The sequence below is a fragment of the Chenopodium album genome, chromosome 12, assembly GCF_948465745.1.
Source record: "Chenopodium album chromosome 12, dcCheAlbu1.1, whole genome shotgun sequence".
Taxonomy (NCBI): Eukaryota; Viridiplantae; Streptophyta; class Magnoliopsida; order Caryophyllales; family Amaranthaceae; genus Chenopodium; species Chenopodium album.
The window spans coordinates 13,573,389-13,591,501 of NC_137845.1; the positions used below are offsets into that span (position 1 = coordinate 13,573,389).

The 18,113-nt window shown below is 37.2% G+C and overlaps 3 protein-coding genes across 3 annotated transcripts; 2 read left to right on the forward strand and 1 right to left on the reverse strand.

The window, feature by feature from the left end:
- Positions 1–670: 670 nt before the first annotated feature.
- Positions 671–5,752, forward strand: LOC145570913 (uncharacterized). Its single transcript, XM_081630034.1, has 5 exons — positions 671–1,026; positions 1,216–1,281; positions 5,386–5,439; positions 5,523–5,645; positions 5,747–5,752. The coding sequence occupies exons 1-5, from the start codon at positions 715–717 to the stop codon at positions 5,750–5,752; spliced, it is 561 nt and encodes a 186-aa protein (XP_081486160.1). The 5' UTR covers positions 671–714.
- A 1,818-nt stretch (positions 5,753–7,570) lies between these two features.
- Positions 7,571–17,944, reverse strand: LOC145572057 (uncharacterized). The gene is made up of 3 exons (XM_081631074.1): positions 15,711–17,944; positions 8,100–8,317; positions 7,571–7,804 (listed from the first exon to the last, which is right to left on the reverse strand). Exon 1 carries the CDS (start codon positions 17,690–17,692, stop codon positions 15,719–15,721), a length of 1,974 nt encoding a protein of 657 aa, XP_081487200.1. The 5' UTR covers positions 17,693–17,944; the 3' UTR covers positions 7,571–7,804; positions 8,100–8,317; positions 15,711–15,718.
- LOC145570914 (uncharacterized) lies at positions 9,330–13,368 on the forward strand. Its single transcript, XM_081630035.1, has 3 exons — positions 9,330–9,524; positions 11,950–12,453; positions 12,625–13,368. Exons 1-3 carry the CDS (start codon positions 9,330–9,332, stop codon positions 13,366–13,368), a joined length of 1,443 nt encoding a protein of 480 aa, XP_081486161.1.
- Positions 17,945–18,113: the final 169 nt, after the last annotated feature.

Below are 18,113 nucleotides of genomic sequence, written 5' to 3' on the forward strand. Positions count from 1 at the left end.
AATTATTAATGATCCATCCAACACTAATGTACCAAGTCAATTCCTTATCGATATAACTATCACGTTAATTTAAACTTGATCATATTTGCTAAAAGTAAAATATGATACACCCCGTCAACAATGTAATGTTTCATATTGTGATTGATATTATAGGCCAAACACCTCACCATATTCGTCAAAACCTAAATAAGACATAGTATTTTGACACCTATGCTAATTAGTAACTATGAGCCAAGCCTATTGTTACAACTAATACGAAACGAAGGGATTATATACATATATATACTCCGATTTATATAACATAATTAAGCAATTTATGTATGCAATGATTTAATGCATCCAAATTCCAAGTCAAATAAAGTGGGGGACCCAAAAGAATTATGACCAATTTGAGTTGGGACATAATATATTCTGAAACTACTGACCAAATTCCTATCCCTTTCGTTTGCATCACCTTATAAATTTAGAAGAACTTTCTTATTCTTAGGGCCCACTTTTTTTTCATTCTAATCTCTTTTTACCCTTTCAACTTGCATTATTCCTCCTATATAAGCTCATATACCCTCCTTTCAACTGCTCCAAATTAGTCAAGCAAGCCCTCCTTTTTTCTCAAACACCAAGAAAATAAAATTTCTAATTATATACGGGCCCTAAATACAAGTTTCCTAATCCATACCCGATATAATTACATATAGATCGAGAATATTGATAAAAATGGCTTACTCTATGATGAGCACAACAAATCACAAGAGAAGATGTGTGCCCTCATCTAAATTTGAGGCGAGTGATTGGATCAAGTTAGACCTTGAAGATTTTATTAACGACGAAGATTATGATGACATCGAAGATAGTTCTCTCTTTTTCTCTTTCGAAACGTCCTCAAATTATTCCGGTGCAGCATCTAATTTCCTCTTGCAAGAGAACCGCGAAAATTTGATGTCTAAGAAGAGAAAAGCCATGGAACAAGCAACTTTTGTTGATCATGAATTGGAAGATACTGCTAGTTCACCCGTTCAAAGTCCAAAGGTAATGTATACATTTATATAAATTAAACAAATTATTATTGTAGCTACCTTAGCTAGGTATTTTCATAAGAATAATTGTTACATATATATAAATTTCATATATTATTACACGTATTAAATTTTCGACATTTTATTATATACTTTTGATGTATTTTTTAATTTTCTAACCCTTGTTCTTGATTTGTAATAGGTCAACTATTTGAATCTCTTCTACACGAAGTCAAAAGATGAGATAGAAAGTAGAGATATATGCCAGGTAAATAAGAAATTAAATCAAAGAACTTGACTTTTCTTGCATTTTTTTTGATGTCAAATAAAATTCTAAACAAGTTGTTGTGCATTGATTCAGATGCAAGAAAGCGGACATAATAATTCACGGCAAGCCGGAGATAGCATGAACACGGGTTCTTTAGAATCGGAACTACGAAAGAAGGGACTTTGCTTGATCCCTACGTCTATGTTACTAAATTACCTCAGTGCAAATTAATCAACATTTGAAGATCAACTCTAGTTTGTTAATATTTTATGTAGCTCCCCCTTGATGGGATTATAGATGTATATGCACATTATTAAGATTATTATTTGGGACAAAGATAGATCGATTTAGAAGATGTATAAGATGGGGATTTTGTTCATGCATGTAATTGATCAAACAAAGGATCAAAATGTTATAGGATGACTCACATAATGTAAGAATTGTAGGGGGGATTGTGCTATTGCATATTCTAGATCTAGGTAATTAATTAAGTATAACATGTACAATTAGGTTAAATGTTGTAGTCAATTGTAAGATATACTAAGGTATTATAATTAATATTAAACATTGTAATAAATATTTCGAATTTTTGCATGAATTAACTAAGTGTAACATATATGAAGTAATAAGGCAAATATTTACTTACTTTATTATTTCTTTTGGAAAAAAGGAAAAATACTCTTAAACGTGTAATATTACATTCCAGCAAAAATTAAAGCAAACACAAAAACAGAAAAAGATCGAGGAGGGTGTGATTAAAACGAGTAGTTTGCTGATTTGTTCAAATTCAGATTTTTTTTTTTCTAGTAGCTTTTCTCTTCAATTTAACTTATGAGGTCAAAGAAATTAAACATTATTACGTCCAATTGGTAAATACTCATATTGAATAGGGTTTTGAACGATCATCATGTATCTTTAAACCAGAACACAAGCAACATATATAGTACTTCATATAATTAAAATGTTATCCCTTCCGTCCCTAAATATTACCCTAATTTTTGTTTGGTTTGCCCGTTTGAATTTGCTTCATTTTTCTTATTCTGATGGTCTATAAAAACGTCATTTCACATATATATATGTAGTAAACATTATTTGTACCCCACATGATAGATAAAGGATAAAATTACCTACCTACTAACTCAATACAAATATATGTTTTTTATTTTAAAAAAAAGGATTTGATCGAACTATGTCGTGGCAAATACTACTAGGGCCTGTTCACTTCAGCTTAATTTCAGTTCACTTCAGCTCCTAATTTCCTTCTCTCATAAAATATTCATTTCAGTTCAGTTCAGTTCAACTCCAATCAGTTCAGTTCAGTTCAACTCAGCTCAGTAAATGTGAACATGCCCTTATTGGAGGAAGTACTCTAGATAGATTTTCATTGGAATCTACTGTATAAGTATAATCTAATTAGAGACGAGAATCAATATTCATCAGTAGGTGGTTCATCTATAATAACTTCTTTTATTGGTTTATTAAGGGTTTTGAGAACTAAGCTAGCTACTTGGTGGATCCATTTAATTTTCAGGAAGTCTTGTTTAATTAGACCACGAAAGTAACTCACCTTAAATGCATGCATGTGATATATACCGATTTGCCTGCTAGGCCATTAAACCACCCAAAACTTATCTAATCAAATGTGATGCTGTTTTGCGTCTTTAATTAATCTCATCGTTTTAACCCTTTAAAAAAAAAAAAAAAAAAAAAAAAAAAAAAAAAAAAAAAAAAAAAACAAGTTGAGTCGACATAGAATTGAAGTTGTTCTCACCTAAAATAATTAAAATGTTCTACTATCATTTTATTAGATTAGTCTAATTTGATTAATTTTGCTTCAATGCATAGGTTTGACTAAATTTTACTGTATTTTTACAATACATAAAAAAAAAAAAATTAAAAAAAACTATTATCAAGTGAAATATAGTTATATTCAATTTGTCTCAAATATGTTTACATTAAAAATATGTATTTTTCATTATTTATATATTATAGGTAATTTAAGATGCTTTTTTTTTTTTTTTTTGAGAAAATAATTTAAGATGCTTTGTTATAAGTAAATTAGTGTAAAAGGTTTATTTTTATCCGCTAATTTGGTTTGATTTTTAAATATGTTGAATAAAATAAGCTCCAGAGTGAATAGCTCGAAATTGATTTAAATCAAACTAAGACAAAAGCAAAAACTTCTTCTTCCTTTTTTCCCCCTTCCATTTGCACCATATACCCTCTTGACATATAGTTAAGAAATTAAAGAACTTAGAGAACTTAATTTGGTGTAACAAAGAGCCACAAAGTACGTACTCTGTATAACAAAAATGCTACGAAACTGCTTACTACCTCCGGATCGTATTATATGCAATTTTAGAATTTTTTATATCTCATAAATAATACTCCAAAGTTGCATATAATACGATCCGGAGGTAGTATAAGAAATTTATCAACTAAACTAGCTTGCATTCATCCCCTCTTATAAATTATTCACCATATACATGATACATTTTTACTCAAAATTTTAAAATTTGTGTTGAATTCTCAACACCCTAACATAGTTATAAACACTTCAACACCTATTTTGAGCTAAAATCATTGAAATTTTTTTATACAAAATAGTTGAGCCGGACATTTAGATTCCTGTCTTGATCACTACCAACACGTTTTTCTATTCCTTTTTTCATTTATGTGTCACCTCTGAAAAACCAATTATTATTTGGTACGTACCAAATTCAACTTATTAGAAATTGCAGGTAATATATAGTATAAATCTGCCATTGTTAGGTTAGGTTGCATGCTACGTATGTATAACTTCTGACTCTTTAAAGAGATGATGAATGAATGGCAAGGTTTATAATTTTGTCTGGTAGCAACTTAATTAGCTAGGGTTCCCACCACATGTGGAACTAAAACTAGGGATACCACAATTATATTTTATAAAATTATGTACCAATCATTTGGTTGTCCTACTATAAGGAAGCATTAATTTACTCATTAAAGATAATTAGCAACTTGTTTTTATTTTTATGCATTTCACCCATCTTTCAAATTAAGTCAATTCTTCTTTTCTTTTTTTTTTTTTTTTAATTTTTATTTTTATTTTTATTTTATTTTTTTTTTAATTTTTTGACAACCCTTTTCTTGTTTCATTATCCATATAAACTTGGATAAATAATGGAATTTTATTATTATTTCTTTTTGTAATTGGATATATTCTATACTAGTTATTGGTTGGTTCTGATTGCTTGTATTAGGATCCAAAGAAAATTGGATGTATAATAATATAATAATATATATTTGAATTTTAGATAGATAATCTATATTAGTCTATATATGTACTTCTTTGCTTAGTTATGTACCCTACCCTCAGTGGTCATCAGCAAGCAACTGGTAATTTTTTTATACAATGTTTTTAATCATATACTTGGTATACTATGTTTTATTCTATCTTTTCTATTTTATTTCGTAATTAGGTTCGTTGGTTTAAATATTGTACATAATACCTTACCGACGTGTTTATTTAGGGTATATGGGAAAGAGATAGGAATTTTTTTTTTTTTTTTGGGGTGAAAAGGATCAAATTAAGCCCTAAAAGACATCAAAATAGTTAAGTAGATGCAGACCATAGAGAAAGTTAGAGCTAGAGTAGCCTACAGATTCCTGCCTAGTCTAGGCCCAAAATGGGAACTATTGTTCATCCCTACAAAAGAAGCTGGATCATTTGGGGCATATATTACATAAAACATATTCAACATACACAAGATACTATGAATCCCATCAGAGTGAGTTAGAGTCCTTCTTGCTTCCTTGGCCAGAAAATCTGCTTCCTTGACTTTGGTCCTTGGAACATTCACCAACTTTGGATTTAACCCTGCTTAGATCAAAGCCCTGCATTGTGAGTATAAAAAAGACGCTTCATCAGCAAGGGTATTTATAGAGTTAATACCCAACACAGCTCGTTGACAGTCAGAGTAAATATGGGCATGTTCCCAATGGTTCATGGTACAGAGAGAGACTGCCGCAATAATAGCAATAACTTCAGCTTGAAGGGGGGGGGTCAGAGCAGGGATATGGGCTGCTATTCCCCTAATCTAGTTGCCATTCCCATCCTTGCAGATACAGGCTATCCCAGCAGTTCCTGAAAGATCAGAGGAGGCATCCACTGTAATAGTAAACCTGGGATGAGGGAGGGGTTCCAAGAGGGAGGGCTTTGTAGCTGGGTAGTGATGGTCTATGAGGAAGTTGATTTCCAGGGCAAGACATTTGACACTGTTAAACCATTGGTCAATGGGGACATACTTTTGTTTGAAAATCCAAGTGTTTCTTCTGTACTAGATTTTCCAAAGGATCAGGAGCCAAGTGGTATTCCAGGGAAGGTTAAAGGTGGGGTTTGGACGGGTAATCTGGATATAGGAATTGTAATCCACATTGTCCGTATTACTTGTTTGTTTGGTGACCTATCTATTTTCTTTTGTAGGTATAGGGATAAAACACCGGTATCTAACGGAGTTGCCTGTTTAGTAGTGTCTTCACTAAATCTATCTTATCTGGCTTTAAGTGCATCAAGTATGTTCTTTTGAATATTTACTTCAATTTTGCTCATTTTTATTTTCTTTGTAAACTGATTAATAATGTCTTGTCATTAACAACATACTTTGTATAATTAACCAAAAAAAAAAAAAAAAAAAAAAACCCTAAAAATAAACAAGTCATAAAGCAGTAAAAACTTAAGCAGGAATAACATCAACTCGAAAAAAAACCTAGACTTGCTATCAATGTTGCCGTTGACAAGCCTTTGAGAAGAAACAAGATATCCTCCTAAATCTAAATTGAGGGTTATTCAAGTTCGCGATTTTCTTCTATTCTGAAATGTATGATCTTCCAAAAAACAGAAAAAACCTTTACGAAAAGTATAACATGATTTTACAAATGCATCACAAGTGAAACTCATGAGAATAAATACTTGTATAAAAAAAAAAACACTTTTGTTCTGATCCAGATATTGTGTCTTTGTTGCAACTTCAACATAAGTTACGCCGATTTATGAAGGCTTCAATGTTTAAAGCTTTACACTGACCATGTTCATTTGCAGATGAACGTGATGCCCGGTTGTATCCATGAAATTCAGCATCCACGCATATATATTTAATTAAGAATCTGTAATCTTCACAATCTAAGCTTCCATGACTGGTTGTATCCGTGAAATTCAGCTTTACACCAACCATGTTCATCAGAAGGGTGAACTCTATTTGTTAAGAATCTGTAATCTTCACAATCTAAAACTGCATTTCTTAATGACATGCCCTTAAGGCTGTAATGTTGATCATATGCAGCCAGACCTTGTTGACCAGAAACTATTCTACACAGCTTATGTTTCTACAGAACTGTTTTGAGCAGCTCTGCGGTGACCTTGTACAGGCCACTGAAGAACTAACTGTCCAGTTTAAAATTATCTGCCACCTGTATAACAAAAAGTCAAGAGCCACACTTCAACATTCCAAAGAAAAAATAGGAAGAGAAAGCAAGAAAAAATCTATCCATTGTTTCCCCTGTTGTGCCAAAGAAATCTTTTAATTACAAGAATGACAGGTGAATAATGGGGCTCAGAAATATTCTAGGTGTGTATTTTCTTCCATGTTACGACAAGGGAATAAATGAAAATACCGACTGAATATAGAGGACCAAATATACATCATGTTTCTGGTGCACATAGCAACAGAAGTAAGCTCTGGTTTATGAATGCATTGCAGTTTTATTAAACATTATTCTCGAAGTCATGGGTATAAACAGGGAATAATTTGAAGGATTTTTTGGTGATTAGTCAAAAGAAAAATAAAACCAAAAGTTTGAATTTAATAGCAAAATACACAAGTGCAAGTAAACACATACCATAACATGGAATCCATAAAAGTCAAACCATTCATCAGCCTTTAGAAATCAGAAATATTTAGCACAACCTTACCTGTGAAGCAGGGATAAACACGCATCAACAGTAACACAGGTTGTTCCAACTAGGTGGAAGGCCAGATTTCTGTTTAACATGGAAAAAATTAACATCAAGTATCATACATATAAATGCAATAAAGAACAAGTCTTTCCGCAACAAGATTCTCTATCATCTTAAGTTTTCAGACCTTCACAACATGTCCTCACTCCTCAGTCCATATGCAATAATTTGCAGATTCTAAGGTCGAGATAATCTGCATCTTAAAATCTATATAGAATAACGGCAATAATTGCAACTTGCAAGTTATCACCAGAAATGAAATATAGGGCAGATTGAAGTTCAGGGTTGCCAGTTTCATCATTTAAAATACAATAAACAGTATGTTTTCTACAGTAACCTAAGGCTCTATTGACAAAATAATACTCAAGATCTGACACCAATCATTCAGCTGGAAATTTCTTGTCATTGTTATTTCTGCAGAATGCCTAGAATGATTGCATAGCTGTGTATAATAAAAGTACACAGACACTCACCAAAGGTTGATAAATCATCCTGAGAAATGAGAGCACCTCTAGCCTTCCAATGAAACTGGAAAGAAAGAGCCAATATGTAAAGGTGGTCAATAATACAATATTCATGGGACTTGGGATAAGTATACTCTGTTTGGTATAAGCAACAATTGCAAAAAACCAGTGTAATTGATCTATTAAGTAAGTGAGCACATAAATACAGTTGGCATGAGAAATAAAAGTGAGCAGCTGCTGGCAGCATAATTTATTGCCAGAAAAATGGTTATTATCAGAAATTGATGGAAACCTCCTGTAGATCAAGTAAATTCAGGATCTTATACTCAATTAAGAAGGGGAAAGAATCCATATAATACCTCTAGATCAATGATCATTGAAAGCTAAATATCTCAATCATATGATTACATCAGTGATGCGGTAACCGTCTAATGAGCAGCCACTAATAATCTGTATTTCCAGATGAACCTGAAGCAATATGTTCCTGATAGTGTCCAGCTTTCCTCTGAACTGATTCAAATAATCTGTCCAAAATTCAGCTGATGGACATTGTAATTAATCGATCAGCTATGAGAACCTACAAAACACAACATCAAAGCAAGATCAGAATCATACAGCACATACCTTTTCGTATTAGAAATTGGAGAGGCTTCTTCTGAATTAACATGTTAGAGAGAAACTTGGCGTGTGAGCATCTTGTCCAAAAAAGTTACATTCATCAGCCCACAAGAAGACAATAGGATCAAATTTAAGAAAGTTTGGGAGGCACTTTAAAAAATAAAAATGAGAAGATTAACAAACAATAGGCAAAAGAACAACATCCAAGCTAACTCATCTATGATCTAAATCCTAATTGCCAAAACATTCAGATTGTGTTTGTATGGTGGGAAAGCCCTGTTCATCAAAAGGTGTTTGAAAAAAATGAACTGCCGCACTTCTTGAACACCTCTACTTATCACAAGTGATGAGCCACAACTTGTACTTATCCACACCATATTCCCAAAATTTAATTGACAGCAACACTGTGACCTCTAAACTCGCCCCTAAACCAAACCTCACATCATCCTGTCCCCATAATGCTGAGAAGAAGCTAATCCTATAGGAATAGACTTCCACCAGACCACCAGAAAACTAGCCCAACCATCCCAAGGAAAAGATGTTTTAAACAATAATGCACTGCGAAACTATTACTCGACCAATAAAATTCTAGAGAGAGATGAGAGAGAGAGCGCCCCTGCCACCCCTGCTGTGCCCTTGTCTCCAGACCCTCCCCATCCGCCACCATCTCCAAACCATAGCTCATCCCAACCATCTGTCTTCCCAGCTTCTTCACACCTCGTTCAACCAAACAAATCTTTTCTCCAATCTCTAAACCCCTCTGCCGATTTCCAGATCCCCCCATCCCTTATTTCTGCTATCTCCTTCCCCTCCTCCCCGCCTGCATCTTTTGACCCAAATTCCCATCTTGTGCTTGACATTAAACCCTCAGAAGCCCCTAAACTGGTATCGCCATGGATACACTCAGTCACCTTCAAAGTCATTGGGAAATCCCTTTCCTTTGACTATCTGAAACAAAAGATCATTCCTTTATGGAAACTGCCGGATACGGTAAAAATCAACACCCTGGGAAAGGGTTTCTACAACATCAACACCCCATCCCCGCAGGAACAGCAACGTATCCTCGCCGGAGCACCATGGTTCATTGGGAAGCTGCTGGTGCACGTTCAACCATGGACACCGGGGTTCCGAGCATCAGAAGCAAAAATTACCACCGCCCCTATCTGGTTAGCTCTACCGGAATTACCAATAGAATTTCACAACCACGAAATACTACGGAAGATTGAGAACATGATTGGCACCTTTATCAAATCAGATCCATACCCACTTTCATCCAACAAATTCCTAGTTGCAAGGATTATGGTTTTGATAGATTTGTCAGAACTTAAGAAATCTTTCATCTGGGTTGGAAATTACAAACAGAGCATCATCTATGAAAATTCCCTCCCAATATGTCAGAAGTGTGAGACGATCGGGCATGATATCCTGTAATGTCCGAAATCAGAAGCCACGAGTCAACAAACGGCCACCCAACAGAGCTCCGACCTCATTTCGGAGGCGGAAGAAGGGGAATGGATTCAAGTTCACAGAGGGTAAGAAATTCAAAAAATCTGAAAAGTTAGAAATACCCTCAAAACACTAATCAGGGCAAGGCGCAAAAAGAAGTGTCTCGACTTGGGGAACAAGGCAAGTTGACTTTGTCAAAAGAAAAACTAAAACTCGTGGCTACCCCCCGTCCATTCGATGCTGAGGGATCTAATCCAATCCAAACCGTTGATTGTGTGGTCCAAAATCAAAACGCAGCGGTCCCCTCCACAAACCCTATTTTATTCTCTTCTCCAACACAAGTCAACCCTCGGCAGCCACTTGCAAACCCTCCTTCTCAAACACCGACCAACCTGAAACAACAGTCAACAACCAAAAATGGGGTCGTCCAACGGCTCGGAGCAGTTTTCGGAGAACAACGAACCTTTCCAATACGGAAGCGAATCGGAAGAAGAATCAGTTCACTTCACCCCTCCTCAGTTAAGAATGCTACAAATTCGGAACTCAGTCCCAAAGCCTCGATACATCCTCCCATTTCAACACTACCCATCAAACTACCCCTTCCAATCTTCACCAAACTAGCACCCGAGCTCCACAAGAACTCAAATTTCTCGACCCACCGATTCCCCAATACCCGGAAAACAACATCAACAGCAAGAAAATACTGCTGAAAACCCCTTCCAGATGGACACGCGTTTCACTGCAGTACCTCAGGATGTTCTTGACAACAACCTTGTGTCACCCCCCTATCAAGAACTGATGATGGTCGAAAAAGTAGGAGGAAGTTTATATCCAGCTCACCTTCCGGATACCTTCTGGGACTTACACCTTGTCCTCCGACCCCACAAAAATTGTTTGTGTATCTTTTGCAAACGCTGAAATAGTTCAGTTCTTCAAACCCAGATGGAATTCAAACAGATGGAGATCAAGCTCAAAACCTGTACAATGTGGACCTGGATGTCGATCTAATGGAAGCAGAGTTCACCCCCTGATTGCCAAACTACACAACAGGACCTTATGGAAGTTTGTGGAGCTGGGAAGCTCAACCCCACGGGAAGTACGAAAGGAGTTCTTCAGCGACCTACCATTCCCTGAACCCATGATAGTTGTCGCTTGGAATGCTCGAGGCATACTTCCAAATTAACATCTATCACATAATTACTGAACACCAACCTGATCTTCTCTTCCTTTCGGAGATCAAAACTAGCAAAGCTCACACTGAACACATCATCAAGGGATTACCTTATGACAGCTACGAACTAGCGGCGCCAAGGGGTTTTTCTGGGGCGTTTTCCTACTCTGGATCAGAAAGGTGCTGCATTTCCAGTCCATAAGCCGTGGCATTCATGCCATTCATGGAATTGTCAAGGTAATAGATTCAAATCTAACATTCTATATTTCTGCCATTTCTGCTAGTCCTAGATTTAGGGAGAGACTTGCTTTGTGGTCTGAGCTAGTAGATATGTCTAGTAATATCAATATGTTGTGGGCGTGTATTGGAGATTTCAATGAAATTTGTTGCACAGCTGAAAAACTAGGAGGTACCCCCCTCAGACAAAATAGAGCAAACAAATTCTTATAGTGCATCACCTCTGCTGGCCTTGTGGACTTGGGCTTTATAGGTAATATGTTCACTTGGTCAAACAAGAGAAAAAGAAGGCCTGTCATGCAAAGACTCGACAGGGCCCTTACAAATCTTGCTTGGCTTCACTCTTTCCCACCTTCCTAACCCACCTTCCCAAGGTCACTTCTAACCATTGTCCAATCAAGCTGAAGTGCCTCAAACCTCCACCACCTAGACAAACCCCCAAACCTTTCAAAATGGAAACTCATTGGTACTTCCAACCAAGCTTCAAACCTTTCATTGAGAATTCTTGGACCTCTATCCCAGGGACCTTCAACCAAAGCTAGGACACCAAGCTAACCAGATTACCTCCTGGGTTAAAACAAATGCACCTGACCCAAAAGGCAGAATCACTAGACTACTAGACTATTCAGGAGACTAAATGGCATCCAAGCAGCTAGAGAAAGGGAACCAAACAATGGTGTCCTTTTCCACCTGGAAACCTCCCTAAACACTGAACTTTCCACTGTATGTATACCCAGGAGGAAGCCTTCTGGGCCATCAAGTCTAGGGTCAGTTGGCTAGCACATGGAGACAAAAACAATGCTTTCTTCCACCAATCTGTGTTGGCTAGGAGAAGGAGAAATAAGATTCAAAACCTTAGATCTGAAGTGGGTGAACCAATTCTGGACAACATGATATTGGATCATGCTGCCCACTACTTCTCCTCCCTGTTCACTTCTGAGCTCCCCTGTGACCAACCTGAGCATCTAACATATTCTTCTGACTTCTGTATCTCCTCTTCCCCCTCCCCTTCTGAAATCCACCAAGCAATTTTCTCCATGGGGAAATTTAAAGCCCCTGGTCCTGATGGGTTTCATCCCTTCTTCTTTCAAGACCACTGGTCCCACCTGATATTCACAGTTTCACCAACAAAATTTTCACTGATAAAATCATTCCTCATGATATTGATCATACTTCCATCAGTCTTATTCCCAAAGTTGCTCTTCCTGAGACTATTAAGCAATTTAGGCCTATTAGTCTTTGTAATTCATCTTACAAAATAATCACCAAAATCCTAGTGCAAAGAATGAGACCCCTCCTGAATGGAATAATCTCCCCAAACCCAAAGGAGCCAAAACAATTTCATTGCTGCATGTGAAATATTGCACTCGATGAAAGTGAAATCTGGTAACAAAGCTTGGTTTGCCTTTTAGATAGATTTGGAAAAAGCATATGACAGGTTGGAGTGGCCCTTTATTAGGGAATGCCTTGCAAGGAAGGGGTTTGATAAGGACACTTGTGATCTAATCATGAGTTGTGTTTCCTCCCCTTCCTTCCATGTCATGATAAATGGTAGACCCACAAAAACGTTCCATGCCTCTAGAGGAATAAGGCAAGGAGACCCTTTATCTCCTTACCTATTCAGCATCTGCATGGATTACCTCTCCTCTCTGATCCAAGAAGCTTGTGATGAGGGCACTTGGACCCCCTTCCAATTCAAAAGAAATTCGGTGGCCATCTCACACCTTATGTTTGCTGATGACCTGATCCTATTTGGAGAAGCATCTCCTGTAACTGATATCCTTGACTCCTCCTTCTCTATCTCTGGTAAAAAAATGAACAACTCTAAGAGTCGACTATATTTCTCAAGAAATGCCCCTCAAGCCACAAATGATCTGTTCTCTTCCCACTTTACTGTTTCCCCTAGCTCTGACTTAGGTACTTACCTTGGATTCCCTCTCACTGATAAGAGACCCACCCCAAACCAAGTAAGCTACATTGCTAGAAACATGGCCTCAAAACTCTCAGCTTGGAAATCCAAAACCCTATCGACAGCTGGAAGGGCAGTCTTGATCAAATCTTCCTTGGCCAGCATCCCCCAATATGCCATGCAAGCCATATCTCTCCACTCCTCAGTTTGTAAGAAGATTGACCAAATTTGCAGTAGATTCTTTTAGGGATCCACTGATGTGACCAGAAGAGATGTCACATGATTGGTTGGGACAACATCGGCACTAGCAAAGACCTAGGGGGCTTGGGGTTTAGAATGTCTGAGCTTCAAAATAAGACCCAACTTGCAAAACTTTGTGTCACTTGACTCCTTAGTTGCCACCATCATCGAAACAAAATACTGTTCAAGGACAAACCTAAACTCTTTCAAGTATGGTTCTCATATCTGGAAAGGTATGGGTAAAGGGTGGGAGGTGTTCCAACTTTTCACTTAATGGTCCATTAGGAGTGGGAACCAGTGCCTCCTTTGGGATCATAATTGGACACGGCATGGTCCTCTAAGATTCTTAATCCAAGGGCCCCTGATGCCACATGAGGAAACTAAAACCCTGAATTGCATAATTAGTGATGGTCAATGGAATTTACAGAACCTCAGTGTACCTATCCCTCCCCACATCCAACAGCTAATCATATCCACTCCCTTCCCGGGGGGATGATTTTTCCTTCTGTTCCCTCTCAAAAGGCAAGTTTTTTTATGCAAGCCAAGCTTACTCCTACCTCTGGCAAAGGTTGAATGCCAATTCAGCCCCCCAAATCCCATAGGATAAGATGTGGAACTCAAACCTCCCTCCACAATCAAAACTGTTCTTGTGGCAGGGCTTGTGGGATAGACTTCCAACATGCAAGAACCTATTTCTTAAACACATCACCCCTTCTTTGTTGCTTGCTTTTGTCCTGGCATCATTGAGGATGGCATCCATGTACTAAGGGATTGTATTAGATCAGTGGAAATCTGGAGAATGGCAAATCCCCCTACAAAGTTTGACCAATCTGACATTCAAGCCTGGATTGTGCATAACATTGAGCATAACTCACCCCACCTACATGGGATACCATGGAGCTTCTCCTTCCCTGTCATCCTGAAAAAAATTTGGCTAAGAAGGAATGAATGGATCTTTAATAAGAAATCCAAACCCTTATAAAGCTTCTGGGCCACCACAATTCATTCCATCAAAGAACTCTTCTACTTCTCAAACACCAACTCCCCACCAAGCATCCCCAACAACCCATCCCTCCACCTGAACCCAGTCTGACCAGCAACCAGATGATAATATCAGTGGATGCCTCCTTTACCCCTAATACCCTTTCTGCTGGTATAGCTTGTATTTGTAGGAGTTATTCTGGGATTTGGGAACAGGGTCTAGCAGGGCATTGCTTAGCTCCCAATTCTTCTTATATGGCCGAACTCTATGCTATCTTAGCTGCTTTACATTGGGCCAGGAAAATTCTTGGATGAACATCCTTATTCTCTCTCACTGTCAACGGGCTATCAATATAATTTGTGATACTCATTCTCCCCCTGACGAAGGCCATCTATTCTCAATCTGGTGCAGGGACCTAATGCCACCTTCAAAGTTCCAAGGATGCAAGTCAGGGAAGCAAATTTCAGCCAGGTCGAGTCTAACTCCTACCCAGATTAGAAGGAGAGAAGATCAAAGCTGAATTTCAGAATTTGTCTTTTGTAACCCCCCTCCCAATCCTAGTGATAGACTTTCAGAAGAAAACTGTAGCTCTTTTGGCCGGAAATGGCATGTCTATTTGGGTGCTGCGCCACCAATCTAACTCCTGATGTGTATGTTTTTGACTATGTATACTTTCTTGCTGCCTCAGAGGGGTGGTACTATTGCTAATTAAGTTTGTTCCTTTTCACCAAAAAAAAAAAAAAAAAAAAAAAAAAAGCACTGCAAAATTGCTTCAGAAACACTAAATACCAAGGTAAACTCACTTTAATAATGTGATCAATACAAATATTTTACAAAGTCTGTTCTAGCAGATGTAAGTCCAAAACAACACATGTCCTGACTGAAGCCTACAAATGATGGCTTGCCAGTGACAAAGATACTACTAAGCACATTAAATCATATTCTCTGAACTAGAGTTCACAATAATCCATAAGCTGAGAAACTAATGAAAAGCATGATGCAGCATATCTAGCAGCTTCTTTAAAGGAAAGTAAGTTGCAACTAGTCACATGGAGATAGAATTGTCTACATTCAGAAATCTCACAGCCTCCACGGGACTAATAGACAATGAATCAATGGGAATGCCTTCATGTTAGGCCAAAACCAGCATGATCATTTCTAAAGCAAAAAAATTATTTTGCTAAGGACATAGAGCATAGATGTTTTTGTGCCCTTAAAGAAGGTGACGAATAATTTGAATAAGAATTGACCTTTTTTTTTTTTTTTTTTGAAGCCAAGCAAAAGCATAGATATCTAGAGCAAAATATAGAATTAAAGAAGCCCCTGAAACAAAAGTAATTATGGTAGAAATCAAATCTAAGTCTCACCATTGCAGTCAGTGGAATAAGTTAATCCTACACTTGTCCAAAGTTGCTATAGTCTTCTTATATTTGCAACAGAGCATTAGAACTCCTTTCCAGGTAGAAGCTTCTGGTGACAAATATTTCTGCAACATCAATTGCAGTATATTGGAAGCAGCTAAACCTCTCTGTCGTTGGCATAATCGTAAAACAAGCACATCAAGGAACTCTTTCCCATCTTGTGGTGGGTTCATCTTCTCTCTCAAAGCCCTCAAAAAAATGTCACAGGTGTATAGATCGGGATCACAACCTTGATCCAACATACTATTCAGAAGATCAATGGCCAGATATATTTGATTGCTGTTGCATAAACCATTAAACAGTATATTGTAAGTTACTACATCTGGCCGACAATCTATGCCTTGAAAAAGCATCTCATTAAAAACCTTCAACCCCTGATCAACCAAGCCAACCTTGCAGAAGCCATGAATCAATGAACTATAAGCAACGGTGTCGGGCTTCAACCCTCTACCCAACATATGTCTCCAAAATGCCATAGCCTCTGTAAGTTTCCCTTCCTCACACAAACCATTGATAAGCACACTATAACAAATCACATTATGAAAACAATCATTATCTTCCATTTCTTTCCAGACAAGTAGTGCCTCTCGGCTGTTACCTATCTTAAAAAACCCTTTGATCAAGGAGCTATACGTATAAGGATTAGGTTTAAGGCCCTTATGGATCATCTCAGATAATACTTCTTTAGCATCATTAGGTCTTCCAACACGGCACAAACCATCAATCAAGACACTATAAAGGACAATATTTGGACTAATTCCTTTCCCTATCACATCCTTCCAAAGTCTCATTGCCTCTTCTGGCTTTCCTTCCTTAAACAACCCGCTGAGAAGAGAGGAATAAACATACACATTAGCTCGGAATCCCCTCTCTTCCATAGAAAGCAATAATTCAGTTCCATCAACAGCTCTTCCTTGCTTAACAAGACCATTAACAAGAGTTCCATAAGTGATATCACTAGGCAGACACTTGTTTGATACCATGTGATTTAAGAGACTCATTGCTTTATCCAATTTTCCTACCGAACAAAGCCCATGAATAAGGGTGTTGTAAGTCACCACATTAGGGGTGCAACCTTTCAAGAGCATGTTCTCAACAAGTTTAGCTGCTCGAAGCATGTTACCCTTCTTGCAAAGTCCATTGATCAGTACATTATATGTCATTGGAATGGGATAACAACCCTCTACCTGCATCTCATCCAACAACGAAACTGCTTCATCAATTCTATCCGTCTTGCACAACCCATCCATCAATGTGTTATAAGTAAAAGCATCAGGAACACATTGTTGAGTAGGCATTTCTCTAAATAATTCTACAGCCTTATCAACCTTTCTCATCTTGCACAAAGCTTTAATAACCAAATTATAAGTTAACACATTTGGGACAACATTCATACTTCCAACAACACTATCATGAAAGTTTAAGGCCTTTTCATACAAACCTACTCCAATAACAACAGTTAGAACAGAGTTAAATGATCGGACCGTCGGCTTACAATCGAATTCATTCACCATTCTTTCAAACAATTCTATGGCTTTTTCAGGCAAATTTGATTTCCCATAAGCCTTAAACACTATAATGAAATCCCTTTCCCTATATACCCGACGTTCGCGTTTCATTCTATCAAATATTTCCTCCAATAATCTAAATTTACCTGAATTTGCATAATTTTCAATAAGCAAATAAAAGGTGGAATCACCCAATTGATAAGAACCCATTTTCGGGGCCGAATCAAATATTTCTTTGATAATAACAGGTTCAACATCACTATCATTATCACTATCAATTTCATCCTCAAATTCTGATACATTTTGAGCTGGAATATCAGAAATGAAACAAGAAGAACGCAAAGGGTAAAATACCAACTTACTTGGAATCGAAAAAATTCTGGAATTAAGCTTCTTTAAGGCGAAACCAATGATGGGCATTACTCGTAAAAATCCAATTAATTGAAAAACTTATTAGGGTTTATTCAGGATTTAAATTTGAATTCATTCATTCCCCTTAGATTCATAAACCCTAGCTGCAAATGTGACGGAACAAAGGAATGGGGTGAGCTTGAAGACCGCGATTTTTATAGGCGGCGGTTGGTGGGGCGGCGGCAGTTATGGTGGTGGGTATAAAACAGAGGGTGGCTTCACTGGCGCAGGGTGAACTGTGAAGGAGGGGAAGAAGGTAAACTAATTTGGAGATTTAAGGGTGGTTTTGTAATTGTGCATTCGAAGGTTATATACCCTCAGTTTTTTTTATTATTTGACACGTTTTGAATTTTGACACTTTGGTTACTACTCTACTACTCCGTATTTTGATTTCATTTTGTGATTTAGTGTTAAGAAAATAAATACATTA

What these genes read in the sequence shown, in the direction of transcription:
- LOC145570913 (XM_081630034.1), top strand. Translation starts at nt 715, where the DNA reads ATGGCTTACTCTATGATGAGCACAACAAATCACAAGAGAAGATGTGTG. An exon ending in CACCCGTTCAAAGTCCAAAG is followed by an intron (nt 1,027 to 1,215) that starts GTAATGTATACA and finishes GATTTGTAATAG; the next exon opens with GTCAACTATTTGAATCTCTT. An exon ending in AGGAGGCATCCACTGTAATA is followed by an intron (nt 5,440 to 5,522) that starts GTAAACCTGGGA and finishes GTTGATTTCCAG; the next exon opens with GGCAAGACATTTGACACTGT.
- LOC145570914 (XM_081630035.1), top strand. Translation starts at nt 9,330, where the DNA reads ATGGAAACTGCCGGATACGGTAAAAATCAACACCCTGGGAAAGGGTTT. An exon ending in ATTACCACCGCCCCTATCTG is followed by an intron (nt 9,525 to 11,949) that starts GTTAGCTCTACC and finishes ATGTATACCCAG; the next exon opens with GAGGAAGCCTTCTGGGCCAT. An exon ending in ATTTAGGCCTATTAGTCTTT is followed by an intron (nt 12,454 to 12,624) that starts GTAATTCATCTT and finishes TTTGCCTTTTAG; the next exon opens with ATAGATTTGGAAAAAGCATA.
- LOC145572057 (XM_081631074.1), bottom strand. Translation starts at nt 17,692, where the DNA reads ATGCCCATCATTGGTTTCGCCTTAAAGAAGCTTAATTCCAGAATTTTT.